This window comes from Terrapene carolina, unplaced genomic scaffold (genome assembly GCF_002925995.2).
Source record: "Terrapene carolina triunguis isolate 2854851 unplaced genomic scaffold, T_m_triunguis-2.0 Scaffold32711, whole genome shotgun sequence".
In the NCBI taxonomy this organism is placed as follows: Eukaryota; Metazoa; Chordata; order Testudines; family Emydidae; genus Terrapene; species Terrapene triunguis.
In genome coordinates this window covers 1-1,106 of record NW_020697062.1, presented here as the reverse complement: position 1 = coordinate 1,106, position 1,106 = coordinate 1, and the positions used below count along the sequence as shown (strand labels likewise).

The following is a 1,106-nucleotide window of genomic DNA, read 5'->3' as shown; positions in this document are numbered from 1 at the left end:
ACCCACTAGACCCCACTCCCCTCCCAGAGCCAGGGATGGAACCCAGGCGTCCTGGCTCCCAGCGTTGAGCTTAGACCATGTCAGTTCTTGAGTTGCCGGAGGTCTCCCATGGTGCCCGCGGGTGGGCTTGGATCTGCCCCCCCCCCCCCCGCTGTGCTGGCCTGGGCACCTCGCCCAGCCTAGGGCAGGGACATGCCCGGCCAGTTCCCCTTGGCTCTGTAATTAGCTGGGATTTAATTGGTGGGTGGCCCCACCTGTAATTACAGACCCTGAGCCCAGCTGCCACTGGGGGCCATGCGCGCAGCAGATGTTAGGGCTGGGAGCCAGGATGCCTGGGTTCTCTCTATGGCTCTGGGAGGGAAATGGGGTCTAGTGGTTAGAGCAGGGGGGCTGGGAGCCAGGACGCCTGGGTTCTCTCTACGGCTCTGGGAGGGAAATGGGGTCTAGTGGGTAGAGCGGGGGGTGGGCTGGGAGCCAGGACTCCTGGGTTCTCTCCCCAGCTCTGGGAGGGAAGTGGGGATACAAACCCCCATCAGATCCCCCGATCTCCCCTTCCCCCCTTTCCATGTACCCGTTAGGGATCAGATGGGCACTGGTTGAGGTCAAAAGAGAGCCTAGACGTGTCTCCATCCTCCTGGCCTTGCAGAGGGTCCTGCCCCCCAACAACCACCAGGGGGCTCTGGGCCAGCTGGACCGAACGGGGGCACCCACGGCCCTCGCTCTGGCACGGCCCCTTTCCTCTGTGTTGGCCCCAGAACGCCCGGCCCTGCTTGGGAATTAACTACTAGGGATCAGTTTCCCTGTCCTAGTGGTGCTGCGGGGAGAACCCAGGAGTCCGGGCTCCCTGCCCCTCCCCCGTTGATTCCCCACTCTCTCTCTCTGCCCCCCCCCCCAGACGTACTCAGGGCTGTTCTGTGTGGTCATCAACCCCTACAAGAACCTGCCCATCTACACGGAGCAGATTGTCGAGATGTATCGGGGCAAGAAGCGCCATGAGATGCCGCCCCACATCTACGCCATCTCGGAGGCCGCCTACCGCAGCATGCTGCAGGGTGTGTGTGTGTGTGTGTGTCGCCCCTGCTGGGGACTGGGCCCTGCTCTGTGTG

The 1,106-nt window shown here is 63.4% G+C and overlaps 1 protein-coding gene across 1 annotated transcript in view; it reads left to right on the top strand.

Annotated features, from left to right (window-relative positions):
- The window catches only part of LOC112124084 (myosin-10-like), a gene marked incomplete at its 3' end in the record, with an annotated part of 3,416 nt that extends 2,364 nt beyond the window's left edge, over positions 1-1,052 (top strand). Inside the window, exon 2 of the mRNA XM_024222629.3 lies at positions 896-1,052. Coding sequence (XP_024078397.1) covers positions 896-1,052 — 157 coding nt within the window. The remainder of the gene's footprint in view (positions 1-895) is intronic.
- Between the last annotated feature and the right edge of the window lie 54 nt (positions 1,053-1,106).